The sequence below is a fragment of the Anastrepha obliqua genome, chromosome 6 (genome assembly GCF_027943255.1).
Source record: "Anastrepha obliqua isolate idAnaObli1 chromosome 6, idAnaObli1_1.0, whole genome shotgun sequence".
Classification (NCBI taxonomy): Eukaryota; Metazoa; Arthropoda; class Insecta; order Diptera; family Tephritidae; genus Anastrepha; species Anastrepha obliqua.
In genome coordinates this window covers 78,701,418-78,716,679 of record NC_072897.1, presented here as the reverse complement: position 1 = coordinate 78,716,679, position 15,262 = coordinate 78,701,418, and the positions used below count along the sequence as shown (strand labels likewise).

General features: G+C 38.5%; 1 protein-coding gene and 1 pseudogene across 1 annotated transcript in view; both read right to left on the bottom strand.

The window, feature by feature from the left end:
* Positions 1-341: 341 nt before the first annotated feature.
* LOC129250785 (uncharacterized) lies at positions 342-3,660 on the bottom strand (annotated as a pseudogene).
* Position 3,661: 1 nt separating this feature from the next.
* Positions 3,662-15,262, bottom strand: part of LOC129249852 (calsyntenin-1) — an 81,288-nt gene continuing 69,687 nt past the window's right edge. The window contains exons 9-11 of the mRNA XM_054889522.1: positions 5,593-5,711; positions 5,410-5,533; positions 3,662-4,170 (exon numbers count right to left, since the gene is read on the bottom strand). Coding sequence (XP_054745497.1) covers positions 4,094-4,170; positions 5,410-5,533; positions 5,593-5,711 — 320 coding nt within the window. The 3' untranslated portion in view covers positions 3,662-4,093. The remainder of the gene's footprint in view (positions 4,171-5,409; positions 5,534-5,592; positions 5,712-15,262) is intronic.

Here is a 15,262-nt window from a genome sequence, read left to right as displayed (position 1 = left end):
TTTGTATCCATTATCGCGTGGTTGATGATTTTTCAGAAAATGTTGCAGAAAACCATTTTAATCAAACGTATGAACCTTCTCCTTCAACATATACTGATGCAGCTATTCGGATAAGGGAATCTATATCTTCAACATTAACACGACTATAGTATTCAATTAAAAAATAGCAAGACTTATATGTATTATGTATTATATGTATGACTGTTCTTTTTTGTTTTCCGCTAGCTTCCTTTTAATATAAGCCTTCCAGTCTAGCCATACCTAGTAAATACGATATATACACATATATACATACAAGTAAGGCACAGTACACATGTGTAGTTTTCAATAAAAAATGTGTATTAATTTTTTTTTTTTGACAACGCTTCGAGGCTCTTATTCTCCACTTCTAACATTTGTTATTTTATTTCATTTTTGGCCGCATTCAAGCACTCCATGTTTCTATGGTGCCAACGCGTTTCTTCCAGGTCGGCTGCTTTCAGGTCGCACATTTTTTCCAGTGCCGAACACATTCTCTGCATAGTCGAAGCGAGATTGTCTAGCTTCATATCTTGCTGTTCAAAATGCTGCAGACTCTTTGCTTGGAAGTCCTTTTGAAGCGCTAGCTGCTCTTTTATAAGATCTGCAGTACTTGTACCGACTCGCTTTTGGACAGTTGGTGCACGTCTCGTGAAAGAAGGACTGCAGTTATCCGACAGCATGGATACGTCCGGATAGGGTCCACTATTCTCTGCCTCGACAGTAGCAGGTAGTCCCACACTTACTGTGCCTGGGATACCGTGTGTGCTGGTCTCTAAAGCGGTCAGTCTGATGACTTCTTCTTCCATCTCATTAAAGTGGTGCTGCTTATATCGGCCACCGTCAGTAGTTGTTTGCTCCCTCTTGTTTTCGGACAATTTTCGCTTTATATAAGCCTTCCAATCTAACCACACCTGAAATAAAAATATGTTGTGCAAACGGTTAATGTACTTATATACAGCCCTTTATTACCTTTTTCCAGCTTGATACATCTTTGGTTGGTGGGCCTATACTATTAAGCTGCTTCGCAACATTTTGCCAAAACTCGGCTACCTCTTCCTTCGAGCATTTGGAGAACCCCTGAGCAATTTCTGGCTTCTCCTTTATTAGCTCCAACAAACTGGCATACTGCTGACGTGTTGTTACAACTTTGTACCTGTAAAAATCAAATAAAAGTTCATATACTTAAAAAATTCCTTTTTGTTTATAGTTTAGTTAATATAGGACTTACATTTTACAGCTTTCTTATTTTTCTCCTTTTAAATTTTCTTTTTATTACTACTTCTAATTTTTGTCCGTTAGTCTAACGTTGTCGTAGAAAAATTGTACGAAACGGTAAGATTTGACGTTACGAGTGTATTCAGTGAATGCTACTCTACGAAATTCGAATGTGCATTCGGAGCTATTCGAATTGTATGATTACAATTTCTTAGTTTCTACGAAAAACAGTCTACGACGGATTCTATGATAGGGCTGAATGACGGCCGCCATATTCGTATGGGTTGGTGCGTGACTAACATTTAGAATGCAGAGAAAACATAAGTTCGAATCTCGGTGAAAGACCAAAATTAAGAAAAACATTTTTTTAATAGCGGTCGCCCCTCGACAGGCAATGGCAAACATCCGAGTGTATTTCTGCCATGAAAAAGCTCCTCATGAAAAATATCTGCCATTCGGAGTCGGCTTGAAACTGTAGGTCTCTCCATTTTCAATCGAGTTATTACGCGCAATTGAAACTGAGTCGGCGATAAAAACTAAGAAAAACCAATCTTATTTCGTTTTGAGAAATATTATTAAAAACACAAACGATTTTTACTGTTACTACAGCAGCAACAATATTATGATCTGAAAGTAAACGAATAAAGGTTTCGCAGCATTTTGCTACGTCTGCCTGCTTTCCTTGGAACCCTTAAGTGTGAGTTGAAATAACGGAAGTTTTGCTTGCGGCAATTCATTAAGAATGTAAAATTTTTACAGTGACCCAAGAGAAACATATTGTCGCAGCAAATATTTTGCGCAGAGATAACATTTTTTACATACTACGCGGGGTGTACGAATTGTGTGATCACTGTATATATATAAGACTTATTTTTAATGTTAGTTTACATATGCCAATACTTTAGAGTCCTATCCTTGTTGGCAAATTTTTTTCCTTGATACCTGTTGTCGCTATTGCTGAATGCTGCTGGAGTTACAGTCCTTGGCTGCATGTAAATCCAAATTGTTTCAATAACATGTCGTGAGAACATGGGAACTAATCATACAGCAGACTTGCTCTTATTTCCAGCACAAATTTTGTTTCTTGAAAAATCAGCAGAAATAAAAATTTCGTATACATATTTGTTGTGAATATTAAGAGATGAGCGAACATTTCCAGCCGACATTTTATACTGCATCGTCCGGTGGATAGTAACTTGGTGTCGCGCATTTAGTTGATGTCTTGCTCCCTATTGGTTTTCAACAATGACACTGATGGCTTGTTCTCTAAGGTAAATGTTATATCTTCCAACACACCAATTCCTATTTAAGTCAATTCCCCATTTAATTCAAAAACCGCAAAAATGTCCTCAAGTCGCTAGCCCGCAGCATTTGGGGAAAGGACAAATATGGCCCTAAAGCACATCTGGTCCCTGGAGACTGATAGGATACAGTAGACAAAGCTACAAGCCTGCCAAACAGTGCACTCGGAAAAGCGATAGGATGTCTTCGGATGTCGCCTGAACACCATATTCATAATGAGGAATAGATGCTCCCCGTAAAGGAGTATTAGACCATGCTTCGCAAGCAGTTTCTGATTGGGATTACCAGTACTCTAGTGGAAGGTTTAACTACTACTTATGTAGAAGTAACATAATATACCCCACATATCGCTGGTTAGCTGGAAATAACTCAACAAATCGAAAATTCGAGAATACCAATCTTAAAATTTTCAATTGACTAGGGTAAGTAAATGCACCCTTTCTTTTGAGGTATTGTTAATAGATAGCGTCATGCGTATTTTACACAAAGCTGAAGTCCATTTTTGCACTTATCTTAATTTTTTTTTTTGTGCTTTGTTTAGTTAAGATGTTCTTCGAGCAATATGTTCGAAGTGCATGACGCTAACTACACCTTCACTTGCCCATTTAAACCGACTCATCTAATAGCTCCTTCCGCTGTTCCCATCTGTCCGAACAGCCATTATCTGGGTCCCCCGTTAGATGAGATTAAGGACAATGATTGAGAATTTAACCGCTCTAAGCAGACATCTGTAAGCTATTCAACAATAACTAGGTCTACGATAACATTTATTATATGGCATTCTGTGCAGTTGGTAACGCTTATACCACTCTACGGTGCATAGCTCGTTGTGATTTGAAAATCCTTTCCCAATTCTCAACGAAGCCATGTATGACTTTTGGTAAAAAACAAAATTGGAATCATAAGCTTACGGGCAAGGTGTTACTTACCCTATGCTTTATGGGAGACAGCCAACGGCATATTTCTTTGCTTAATGCTTTACCTTATTATTACTTGTAGTAGAGATACAATAGTTGCCTAAGATGACGGCATCAATTTATCATGTTTACTTCTTTGCTTCTATATGGGGATGTGTATTTACTTATTCTGTAAGCTTCTGTAGCTGTCGAAACCACGGTTCATCTTAGAAGTTAATACGCTTTATTAGGCATTTAATTGAAGCAAAATTAAAATATGACATAATTATCATAAACAAATATTTTTGTGTTGCTTTAGTGATTTTTGTAGGCTTCTTTTACACTTACAAATACATACATAACATACATGTGTTTATATTTATATTAGCATACATTTTACAATCCGCAATTTGACTCATTTTTTAATTTACTGTGCAGCTTTTACATCATAAATTAATATCAAATAGCATTATACATTAATGTGTATGTATACAATGTTTATAACCAAGCTGTCACCATTAATTCTTAAAGCATCATTGTAGTATTTTGTAGCCTACGAAAGTGTGCAGTAGCCATTTGGTTTTAATTTTATTGGCTTTTTGTGGTCTTTAGATGGCTAAACTTTTATGCATGCGAACCAACCATATTTCATGCTGGTTTTAGTTAACAACCGAGGTAAAAATGTTTGAATTATCCCACTCCAATTGGCTGACATTTGCAAATGGACCTTTTACCACTGAAAAACAAAACAAAAATCAATTACTTCTAAATAAAAGGTATTCTGTTTTAACAAAATTTTGTTATAAATTTCAAGGGCCGATGTAGAATGCGAACCACACCTAAACGAAGAAAATCATCCTCAGTGATGAGGCACATTTTCATCTCAGTGGATTCGTCAATAAGCAGAATTGCCGCATTTGGGCGAATGATAATCCAAGACTGATTGCCGAAAAACCAATGCACCCACAAAGAGTGACTGTTTGGTGCGGTTTATGGGCCGGCGGCATCATTCGGCCGTATTTTTTCCAAAATGAGGCCGGTCACGCAGTTACTGTGAATAGTGCTCGCTATTATGAGATGATAACGAACTTTTTATGGCCCGAATTAGAAGATATGGATGTGGACGATATGTGGTTTCAACAGGACGGTTCCACTTGTCACACAGCTAACGAAACAATGGCTCTTTTGCGCGAAAAATTTGATGGTCGAATAATCTCACGTCACGGCGATGTCAATTGGCCGCGAAGATCATGTGATTTGACACCGCTGAACTTCTTTCTTTGGGGTTATTTGAAAGAAAAGGTGTACGTCGATAAGCCAGCAACAATTCAAGAGCTAAAGGATGAGATAATTTGGCATATTAACGGTATAGAACCTCGGACCATGGGATGGAGGTGTGCCGCCGAGGCCGTGGCGGCCATTTGGCCGATATTTTGTTCCATACGTAATTGAGCCATACCAATATTATCATAATAAAGAGAAATGACAATAATTTCTCAAAAAAATGTATTTTATTCAAAATCAACACCGGCCCCTGAAACTTAACCACCCTTTATATAAACATTGGTATCACAACGAATCGCGGGAATTGTTGTAGAGTGTCTAGTCATATTCGGTCTTGCTGACCGATTCCATACTTGTTGGAGTACACTAGTGTTGAAGGCGATCATTTCCTCCGACATGTGGTGTGCACATCCATTTTGCCCAATGTGCTGAGTCCTATAGCTTTATACCGAAGAAAAAAAACTTCACTTGCAACAACTTGCAGAGAAAGCTTTTTATATCAGTTGTGTTACAGCAGGCATCGATTCCTGAGCCAACCTAGCTCCCAGAGTAAGGTTGCCAATAGGCGTATAAAGATTTAATATATATAATACATTCTTTTTGTTTTCCAAGTTAAAAAAAATCGCTATGAATACGCCACCTATTATTAACAATATAAAGTTTAACATTTTATGAATATAAATGTATTAACCTTCTTCTTCCTCAGACTCGGATATTTCAGAGTCAGAACTATCCTCCGAAACAACGTCGGTTTGCATGGGGTTTATTGTGATCGTCAACGCCGAATCATCCCAAACCAAACCTTCATCGGCAACCTTAAGAAATGAAATTTATTAGTATGAAGGTTTGTTTAACAATAACGAACAGAATTTACCTTCGAGCAAGATTCAGGCAGGTTGTTATTTTTCAAACGAATAATGAATACACCGCACAATAGTATCACCAAAAATATGCAGATCAAAATAATTAGCATTGTCGGATGTGAGCTTTCAGCTACGAATAAAATCAATATATTAGTTAAAAACAGCCCACACATAATATATATATATATATATATATATATATATTGTTTTTTTTTTTTTATTGACAATTGTATTTACAGTTAACTACAAAACAGAATAAACTTATAGCTATGGCTACTGTGTAAAATAGTTTAAAAGTAAAAAAAAGTCATATTTCACCATTATTTATTAGTAATTTTGTGTAGTATGGTAATATTTGAATTGTATATAGCTACTTCACAATTTTACACTGGTAAATAGTTTCCCTCCGTTTCTTTTCTTTTCAATAAACAACGCAACGCTGAGCTTGTCTAGATGAGGTTAACGGTCTGACCATTGGAAAATGTTGTCAAGAAGATCTTGGTGGTAATAATAGGGACTTTGTAACTTTTCGTATTTTTCTTGGGTTATTTGGTGTTCCTATAATATACGATAACTTTTTTCAGAAAGTTTTTGCTTGAAGGCGTCTTTATCAGAGCTCTTGAAAATAATAAAACTATTCAAAAGTATCATAACGACGCAATAAAAAAAATAGCTTCTATTGTTAGGTCGTATTGCCACCCCCGTAGCCGAATGGGTTGGTGCGTGACTACCATTCGGAATTCCGTAGCGAGAACGAATCTCCGCGAAACAATGAAGAAAACGTTTTTTCTAATAGCGGTGGCTCCTCGGCAGACAATGGCAAACTTCCGAGTATGTTTGTGCCATGAAATTTTTTCAGCTCCTCATAAAAAAAATATTTGCTGTTTGGAGTCAGCTTAAAACTGTAGGTTCCTCCATTTGGGGAACAACATCTAGATTGATCCACGCCACAAATAAGAGGAGGAGCTCGGCCAAACACCTAAAAAGGGTTTAAACGCCAATTATATATGTATATAGATGCTTCCCATTTCAATTCAACCGGGCTATTAGGGACATGTTCTTCGATTTCGATGTAACTCAAATATGTTGCTCTCTGGTCAAAATAATGAGACACGTATTTTTTTGTTCGCCGAAAAATTTTTTTTTTTTTAATTTATCGGCAATTTTGTTTTTCGCCTCAAAATCGATTTTTTTTTTAATTATTTATATAAAAAATTTTTTCTTTAAATGCTCATAACTTAGTCAAAAACGATTCGATTTTAATGATTCTGGGTTCAAAATGATCGTAATTACCTGCACGAGCGATTTGGAAAAGGTTAAAAAGAACAAAAATACACTTCTTGAAATATTGAATTTCGAAAAAATTTAGATTTTTTTTTTTTTTTGCAAAATAAAAAATGTTCAACTACTTTTTTGCAATTGTTTCTACATGAAGTCGCTCGTGCAAGTAATTACGATCATTTTGAACCCAGAATCATTAAAATCGGTTCGTTTTTGACTAAGCTATGAGCATTTAAACAAAAAATTTTCATATACAATTGAAAAAAATCGATTTTGAGGCGAAAAACAAAATTGCCGATAAATCTTGAAAAAAAAAATTTTCGGGCGAACAAAAAAGTACGTGTCTCATTATTTTGACCAGAGAGCAACATATTTGAGTTACATCGTAATCGAAGAATATGTCGCGAAGAGCCCGGTTGAATTGAAATGGAAAGCATCTATACATTGTTAGGTCGCCCTGTGGCATTCAGTCGTTTATTTCGTTTATTCTTAGTCTTTTATTTATCGCTTTTCCTATATATTGTATTTGTCATATATTACGGTATTATTGCATGTACATTAGGGTGGCCCAAAAATGCATGGGAAAAAATTTTTATGCTGCCGCCCCCCATAATGGTAAAGAATGAAAAATAAAAAGACCCGTATTTTTTTTTTTTTAATCAGACCATATTTAATGGTGCCGCCGGGGCTTTGAAATATCCCATGTATTTTGCATGGGAAAAAAATACTTTTTCGTAGATTTCTTGTAAAAACCTGGAAAATGAATATATTTTAACCGGATAACTCAGTTTCTCTTCATAATTGGTCAGGGAATAACAACCAATTATGAAATAATTAATTTTTTTTGTATTAACTATTTTCATAAAAGTAATATAAAATATTGTTTTTCGATTTTTTCTTAGATTTTCGTTTTATGTGGGCTTTTTGGAGTTCTATAAAAAATAGTTAATACAAAAAAATTAATTATTTCATAATTAGTTGTTATTCCCTGACCAATTATGAAGAGAAACTGAGGTATCCGGTTAAAATATATTCATTTTCCAGGTTTTTACATGAAATATACGAAAAAGTATTTTTTTCCCATGCAAAATACATGGGATATTTCAAAGCCCCGGCGGCACCATTAAATATGGTCTGATTAAAAAAAAAAAAAATACGGGTCTTTTTATTTTTCATTCTTTACTATTTTGGGGGGCGGCAGCATACAAATTTTTTTTGGACCACCCTAATGTACATATGTATGTTTAAAGATATCCATACATATAAACTGAACGGTATCGACATAGCTCGCAGTTATCAATTTTAAAATATAAGGCAAGTTAAGAAAAAAAGATTTGCAGACGTGTCAGGCAACACGAATAAAAAAAAACAAGCAAAAAGTGTGAAATCCACCGTATTAATATTTAAGTTATATTTACCTTACACCTAAACAAATTCATCGTTTCCATTTAATCAACAGTTTAAATAAACAGCTGTTTTAATATCCTTATCCAACACACGTTCAACTGTACACAGTATTTCGGTCGTATATAGTATATGCTTAGAAATTCAAGCAGCCCCAAATTGAGTGCATGTCGATATCTTTTTCGAAGCCAACCGTTAAAAAGACTGGAGAACAACGAAACTAAGCCATCATTTAGGCGTATAGTAATGGAGGATTGAACTCAGAAGGGTCCAGCCGGAAAGGGTCAAATGCACGCCATTGGCGCGACATTAAATGACTTGAGAGTTTCGATGAAAGAATTAAAAAATAGCATCATCGAAAGCCAAAGGTATATAACAAGGTTGCGCGAGAATACAGTCAGGACAACGCAAATCGAGCACAGTCACCATGCCATCGAGAGATTTTTTACGATTTGCCTACTTTTGCCAATAACGCAGAAAAATGGCTACCTTTTTTGCCAATTACAAGGACACCACCGAAGCATTTGGTTACAGCCATAATCAAAATTTAATAGGGTTATAAAAGTGCCTTACCAGCCCAGCAAAGGACGCAGTGGCAGCAATGCTAATTCATCCAAATGACGTGCCTGTTGTATCGCCAATCACCGAGCATAAACCTGATCAAATCGTTTCATTTTAGTCCATAGTGTGCAACGTGAAAGCTTTTCTGAAGTCAGCAAAATGTCACCAGCATCTAACAAATGTCTCCTTGCTAAAACAAATGGTATACAAACTACTGCAGAATAAGCAGTTTGACTAAACGAAACATTCAGAAACCATTAGGCAGTATGTTACAATAGAACATTTTAGTAAATGGTTGAACCAGCTGGCCAGAGTGGTGCATCTGATGCCAACAAGTACATTCAGAAGTAATGCATCATCTGATAACCATGAGAAAAAAGCAGCAGAAACAGCAAAATGCCCTCATTGCAGTGATTTACGTCGTTTAAAGCCGAAAACGTGGAAGGCAAATGGAAATTTGTCAAAAGCCACCAGTTGTTTCTCCTGCCTGTGAAAGGGTCACATTAACGAAAAATGTCGCTCAAAGAAGCTATGTGGCATAAATGAATGTCAGCGTTGATACAATAACGCTCTTACAAAATAATTTGGTTCCACTCGCATCACGCCAAATTGTTCAACGCGATAGAAGTGTACAGCCGGTGTTAAACTGCCAGCTCCTGAATGGAATATTCAAGCAGCTGTTTAGGATGTTGCCTGTCAACATTTACAAGTCAAACAGTAAATACTAAATCTTAGCAAGATTTGATAAGGGTTCTATATCACATTTTTGGGGGCAGACATCGCCAAGAAGATCGGGGTTCGAGGACAGACTCACCCCCTCACGCTTCAGTGGTATGACGACAGAGTGGTATCCGAACAGTCATTTAAAGTCACCCAGAAATCGGAAGCAACGTTGATAATAGAAAATTTGCGTTGCCAGAGCAGTCATTTATGAAAGAAAATTTCGAACGCTTTGAACATGTGCCTTTGCAACACTACAGTAACATGAAGTCGGCATTGCCGATTCGCTAATATCAACTCTAGTTAAGCGCCACCACAACTTCAGTATAAGCCAATAACGAACGCAAACACAAATAAAGAACATATGATAAGCATATGATATCTTCGACGCAGTTTGCTCACCCTGGATCTTCAAGTATATGATCGCCATTCTTGTATACCAAAATCTTGCCGCGGTAGAAGGGCTTCCGTGCATCAGTAAGGAATTAGGCTATGCGGACAGAATGTACAGCGTTCATTGCCGTGCCGAAAGAACCAGGGGCAAACGGTCTCCTCCAACGCCAGGGCAAGGTCGGTTGTACTAAGTGCCTTCTCTACGCATGCCGGCTCTGTGGACGAGCGACTAACCCCTTCCGAACATACTCGTGGGACCAAAATTTGACCGACAAACAAGACACAAAAAAGAAAGAACAAGCCAAATTATCCATGATCATGAAGCAACGGTACCAGAGGGCTATCTACATGTTGAACAGAATAGCCAAGAACGCAGCAGCCGGCACCGTGCATGAACGCAACCAAATCGGCAAGAAGAGGTACAAGACGGTGATCGAGGAGTACAAGAAATTTTCGGAACGTATACCCGCGCCAACTACTAACGCAAGCACCAAGTACAAAAAAAGAAATCGCTCTCAGAATGAAAGCGGTAACGCTCACCCCAAGAAGGCCAAAACAGGGGATGAGCAACGAATAGAAAATCAGCAATCAAAAGACACTTCAGCGAGGTCGCAAGGGATCACCTACAAGTGGCGATCGTTGACAAGGATACGAAGAGATCCAGAGCTGGCATTTGGTTGCCGCCGATGAACGAACCATGGAAAAAACGGCTTTAGAATGGCAGCTAATAAAGGTAGAAGATGCCAAAAAAACCTCTCGTCCATTCCTTTTGGCCATCTGTAAACAATCACTGGAAAAACTGTCCAAGACGGGCACCAAAATATCCGCTTTGGCATCCGAATGGCCAAAATGAAGATAATTAAAGGCGATGCAAACCCAGAGGAAGGCAACACAGAGTGAACATCACCGACGACAACAAGAATGTTAAAGTTCGTGCAGATTAACTTGAACCATTTAAAAGCAGCCACTAGCAGTTTGGATATCCTTCTCAGCGAGGAGGATATACACATGAGTCCCATACAAAAGCAATGGATATGGTAAAATCATGGGGCTCAACAACAGTGCGTACAATTCTTACTATTGAAAAGAGTCAGGTAATCCATGATCAAACATTCTTATGAAGAAAGGTATAACTGCTAACCTATGTCTTAATTACAGGATATCAGATATCACGGTAGTAAAGATATGTATAAGAAGCCGGGTTCCAGAGTCTCGTTTTGGTTTCGGCATACATGCCTCGGCGGCCGCCGTAGCCGAATCGGTTGGTGCGTTACTACCATTCGGAATTCAGAGAGAGAACGTAGGTTTGAATCTCGGTCAAAGACCGAAATGAAGAAAAAGTTTTTTCTAATAGCGGTCGCCCCTCGGCAGGCAATGGCAAACCTCCGAGTGTATTTCTGCCATAAAAAAGCTCCTCATAAATATATCTGCCGGTCGGAGTCGGCTTGAAACTGTAGGACCCTCCATTTGTGGAACAACATCAAGACGCACACCACAAATAGGAGGAGGAGCTCGGCCAAACACCCAAAAATGGTGTACGCGTCAATTGCATGCGTGCGAATGCGAGACATACCCTATGCAATAAGCTTAGTTTATGTAATAGAGGTAACAAGCCGACTTTTATCTTCCCAAGCTCAGATAGATTCCAAGGATTTCATTGCTAGGAAGATGGGGTGGCCGTATAACAATATATGTAGAAGCTGCAATCAAGAAGATTCTAGGGAGGCAGTTTTCCACTATCTGTGTGAGTGCCCAACTCTGGGTGTTCTAAGACATAGAATGCTGGAGAAATTCTCAATGAACAAGTTGGTAGAAATTGCAGGAAAGAAAATAGTTCACATAGGCAGATTTAAAGTCAAATCAAACTGGTTCGACTAAATAACGGCAGTGTTTCCACTAGTGGTGTCCCAAAATGGCACCTTGTGCGCTAATTGAGTCTGAGGTGTGTCACTCAGACAGCACCTCTACCAACCAACCATATGTAATATAAAAACGCAGAACTTTTTAAGTCTGAGTTCCCTGACGCATCGTCAATTGTAACAAACTACGCTGATGACCTGGTTGCAAGTTTAGATACACCAGAGTGTCATAAAAGTCTGCCGATAGACAGATTACTAAAATCAATAGAGAAGTAGGATTCCAGCTAAGAGGAGAAGCGAAATGAATCGTCGCCAACAGAACGAAAAGCAGTCAATATGGAACGCAGCAGCACGGCAGATAAAGTTCTAAGTCTATCCCCTCGAACACACCTATGCATTTCACATCAAATTCCATCGCGTGCCCAAAGATCTTTTGAACGGTACACGCGCTCAAAAAAAGCGGGGACTATTGCAGATCGTTATCGTTGGCAGTTCTTTTAATTTTTTTCTAAACTTCTCATTCAAGATATGTGGAGGTGCGATATCGATTAGTACGACGCGATGCTAGCGAAGCGAAGCAGAAAGTGGTTACCTTGATGGACAGAATTCCATTATGTAAGGGTGTTTAAGATTCCATGATGCTACTCTCTACATATCCTGAACAAGAGTAGAGTTGAATTACTATTAAGTTACGTTTTCTGCGGTTGAGTATGTAGTAGCGTAAAGAGACACGGACTGCGCCTGCTAAGCTGGCATTAGGTACGAGATTGCACAAACTGATGGTTAGACGTATTCAGAGCCGAACATATAGTTTTTGGAGCGTCTCGCAGACTGCGTTGCATTGGTTATACTCGTCTGAGCGAGAGTACAAGGCATCTGAGGACCATGCGATTGCCGAAATACTTGGCTTAACTCCGCAAGAAGAGCGGCGGCGGGGATCAACATGTTAAAACCCCGCAGATGTGGCAATACGTCCGTTAAAACCACCGAAGCGTAACTGTCACAGCAGATGGGTAAAGGGTCCCGACTTGCTAAAGCAGGAAGAAAATGACATGACAATAATATTGCCAGTCAACAACGCTACTAGATGCAGTACGATGAACAACTATTATGTACGCAGTCAAGCAGCGTAACTATCGACTTCGACAGATTGAGCTCATATATGAAGTTGCAACGAATCGTAGCCCATGTTCTTCGAGCCATAAATCTATTTCAAGTGCATTCAAATAGCAGGGAAGCGGATACACCTCCGCAACTTTCAGCAGCAGAAATCGGGAAAGCCGATCCTACAATATAGAAGTTGGCATAACAGGAACATTTTGGAAACGAGATCGCAGATTTGTCTGCGACACGTAAGCTCAAGAAGTAGAGTCCATTGTATAAGTTATCGTCATACTTAGATAAGAGTGGTATCCTGCATCGACTAAGCAGCATACTTGCCACTATAAGTCCGCCGACCAATAGCATTAATAGCGTACGAGTATTAATAGCATTAGACATAAATTCTGCTCAAACGAAATCAACCGAGTTGTGCGGTGAAGCAAAGCACAAACCGCCTTTGATCGGGCAGATGACTACTGACTGCGTAACACCGTTTGTACGCCCATTTACTTATACTGGTGATTTATTTTGACCATTTGACGTTGCTATTAGAAGGCGTAGAGAGAAGAGATTGGGCGTATTATTTACCTGCTGAGTTGGTGAAGAATTTGTTTATTTTATGCCTCCGAAACTTCGTGAAAAAACGAGGTATTAACGTGAGGATAAGAAGCGACAATGGGTACCAATTATATCGGCGCTCAAAGCTGGCATCCGCTAAACACCTTCTGGACACAGACTGCACAGAAATTAAAACATTGTCTGTGGAAACGTTGTACTACATATTATTTACCGCAGTTTTTGCGTCGAACTAGCTGTGAGGAAACAATACAAGTATATTTAGTAATTTTATTTGAATCATCTACAATGCTCACCCTGATTGTGACATTGATCTGATTGACATTCATTATTTACGAAATGTAAATTTTTCGGTATTGAAATAAATCTACTTGTTGTGAAAACTGACGCTTCTATACTAGAATATGTTCCCCAATAAACTTGTAACGTTGGTTTTTGTACTTAAGCTATCAAAATAGTCAAAGCATAATAAACTTTTATTTAATTTAAAGTAATATCTTCATTATAATATCTTCATTTAAAAACTTTTTGCCTGATGCAATTTGAAACATACTGAATGCACTTAAAACTGTGTGAATTTTTGGTAATTCATTTTTTTCTTCCCACTCGAATTTACTAGTACCATACTATCATTACAATTGCATATTATTTCTCTCATTCCTCTTCATTTTAGCGGCCTAATTTCTTGTGAACTATAATCAGGAAAACTGCTTTCAGATTCCAGAACTCCAGCCATTTCTATTTTTAAGGTTACGAATAAATTCAGTGAACAACAAATTTCAGCATTTGCACCGCATCGCTGATAGTGACAGCAGAAATAACAAAGAGAAGAAAAATAGCAATTCATCATTGCATCCAAAAAATGTTACCGTTATGAGCGTGTGTTCTTATACTTTTAGGGAGTGTGTTATGCTATTACTTAAATATTTGGATTGAATGCCGCATACGCTCCGGTGATAGTGACCTCAGCGTATGTATATGTTTATGATGCAAATGGGTTAAGGCTTTAAGTTAAGTACTTAAAAAACAAATTCTCTCCAACAGGCGACTTAATGAAAATGTCTGTCGTCTGTATCCGAATAATCTTTTGGATGTTGAATTTAATGTACGAATCGTTAATAATTGGATAATCCCACGCATAAACTTGTATCACATTAATTGAGAGATAGTTTAGGAAGGTGGTAAGAAACTCCCGACGAATGTCGTTTAAATGTCTGACTATATACTATCTGCTAGGAGGATGGTTCCATGTGTAGAAGTCCACGCAAGTGGGGAAAGTTACTGATCGCCATTCACTTGGGAGTGGCCAGGACGATTCTTCTACATATGGTTCAAGCAGCTCACAACGTCCGGGATTAGCCCACGTATCCTCTGGTTAGCTTCCGAACACCCGTTCGGGAGTGAGCTAACGTGAGAAGGCGAAACATTCCAGGATAGCTGGTTGTGCGCTGGGTTTGGGACCCGCTACTTAAAAATCCCCCCCAATGAAAAGATTAAAAAAGCCTCGGATGAGAACTGCCTTTACTGATGACGACCCCTGCAAACGAAATAAGGAATATGATTTGAGGGCATGCACCTGGAATGTCCGGTCCCTTAATGGGGAAGGTGCCTCTGCCCGGCTGGTTGATGTCCTCGTGAGAGTAAAGGCTGACATCACTGCCATCCAAGAGATGCGATGGACGGGACAAGGAAAGAAAACCATAGGACCTTGCGACGTCTACTACAGCTGCCATGTAAAGGAGCGCAAATTCGGTGTCGGATTTGTTGTGGGAGAGAGACTTCGTCG